Genomic DNA, 1,661 nt, shown 5'->3' on the forward strand with positions numbered 1-1,661 from the left:
GAAATCTTCTTCGTTCCCGTTATTCAGTAACATCTTTTGATCAAAATTAACTGCTTTCAAGAAATCCAACGCTCCTTCAACGGGCAAAACTTTGTCTTGGAATATTCTATTGGACATTCTAATCTTCCAATATTTCTCCATGTCGGGATTCTTAATAATATTCTCCAAGTATTTTCCAAGCGTCTCCACACAATTCTCAATCTTTTCCCTCCCGCTGTTGCAATTTTGAATAATTAAGCTCGCTATTAATCCGGGTTCCTCTCCCCCTCGTTCGTCATATAAAAAGTCTCTTATTTTCTTCTTCCATTGATCTCGCGGCAATATTTCATCAGATATGTATGGACAACGGAAAAATACATCAACTACTGCATACATGGAAGGATCTTCAATTCTATTCTTTTTTTCTTGCAGTGCTGTACTTTCTGCCTGTTGTGAATTTTGCTGTGCTTTTCTTTCCAATTCCATCTCACGCTTAACACGTGCTTAAATAGCGGCATATGACGTATTGAATCTCGGCTTATCAACTTTCTTCGCTTCTAATCTTGCTAAGGCAGCTTCGCCTGCTATTTTAGCTTCTTCTGTAGGTTTTGCTCTTAACACTGGTCTTGCAGGTACTGCTGGAGCTAATCTACTACTAGTAGATTCCGTCAACTTGTATCCCTTTCCTGCATTCATAAACTTAGCATCCTTCTTCTTCTGTTGAAAAAATGACTTTATCTTATCAGCCATATTTACTAGATATTACTGCTGTCCGACAGAAATATATTACTCAGTTGAGGGATTGCAATCTTCAGAGGAAGCACATGCTTTCATAAACTGCTCCGTAATTCTGGAGCCGTAAATGTGCCATGCAACGAAGATCAACGCGACGCTACTGACGAAAGTCAACAGGAAGACCTTGAGCAGTTGAAGCTGAAAATCGTCGAACAACAGCAACGCTACCAATTCACGGAACAGATCGTGAAGTCTCAACGAGATCTCGTCATCAAAGGTAACAACGTGATTAGAAATAAAGGTTAGCCCGAAAGTCGTCGACAGTAACGAGCACAGGCTGAGCACGCATTTATTGATCGCCTCCGACAAATAGTTCATCCAAAGACACGCTGAATCTTCGCATATGTTGCTCATCACATGAAAGAGTTTTTGGATACGTGAATTTCCACTCGCACCACTCGTACTCGTTTTTACGTCACACCACACAGCTGGTTAACGTCAAATAGTTTCTGATGTTTCCTCGACCATCCGCGACTCCAGTTCCGCGAGGGAAGGACGAGGGGAGGATTTAACCTGGAGTTAGAGTGAACGGTCATATCTTGCTTAAAATACCAGTTCTTGTCCGATCACTGAAGTCAAGCAGCAACAAGCGCGTTAGTAGTTCAATTGTTGAACAACTACGAGATTAACAGCCGAGCCGATTCTTAATTTTCAAACACATTCTAAATTGTTAATCAAACCTAAAATTCTGATATTAATCAAAATTATAAATTTCCCTTAATTAACATTTGTTAATACATATGCATTTGCATCGCTGAATAAGTATTGTAAAATAAAAGCATTACAGCGATTTATGATTTGTCAGTTAAGCGAAAAGACCGAAATCAGTATCAAAAATCAACTCAGTTAACAAATGAAATAATTTAACAATTAAGCATTAAAATAAC

At 38.9% G+C, this 1,661-nt stretch overlaps 1 protein-coding gene and 1 pseudogene across 1 annotated transcript; both read right to left on the reverse strand.

Moving 5' to 3' along the window:
• Window positions 1-3: 3 nt before the first annotated feature.
• LOC106751183 lies at window positions 4-750 on the reverse strand (annotated as a pseudogene).
• A 15-nt stretch (window positions 751-765) lies between these two features.
• On the reverse strand, window positions 766-1,128 carry LOC106751184. Its single transcript, XM_014632012.1, has one exon. The coding sequence runs from the start codon at window positions 1,126-1,128 to the stop codon at window positions 766-768; it is 363 nt and encodes a 120-aa protein (XP_014487498.1).
• Window positions 1,129-1,661: the final 533 nt, after the last annotated feature.

Source organism: Dinoponera quadriceps, unplaced genomic scaffold, assembly GCF_001313825.1.
Source record: "Dinoponera quadriceps isolate SergipeBrazil2010 unplaced genomic scaffold, ASM131382v1 scaffold9339, whole genome shotgun sequence".
Classification (NCBI taxonomy): domain Eukaryota; kingdom Metazoa; phylum Arthropoda; class Insecta; order Hymenoptera; family Formicidae; genus Dinoponera; species Dinoponera quadriceps.

Bases quoted from the DNA above. Each gene is read 5' to 3' on its own strand.
- LOC106751184 (XM_014632012.1), bottom strand. From the start codon at position 1,128: ATGAGCAACATATGCGAAGATTCAGCGTGTCTTTGGATGAACTATTTG.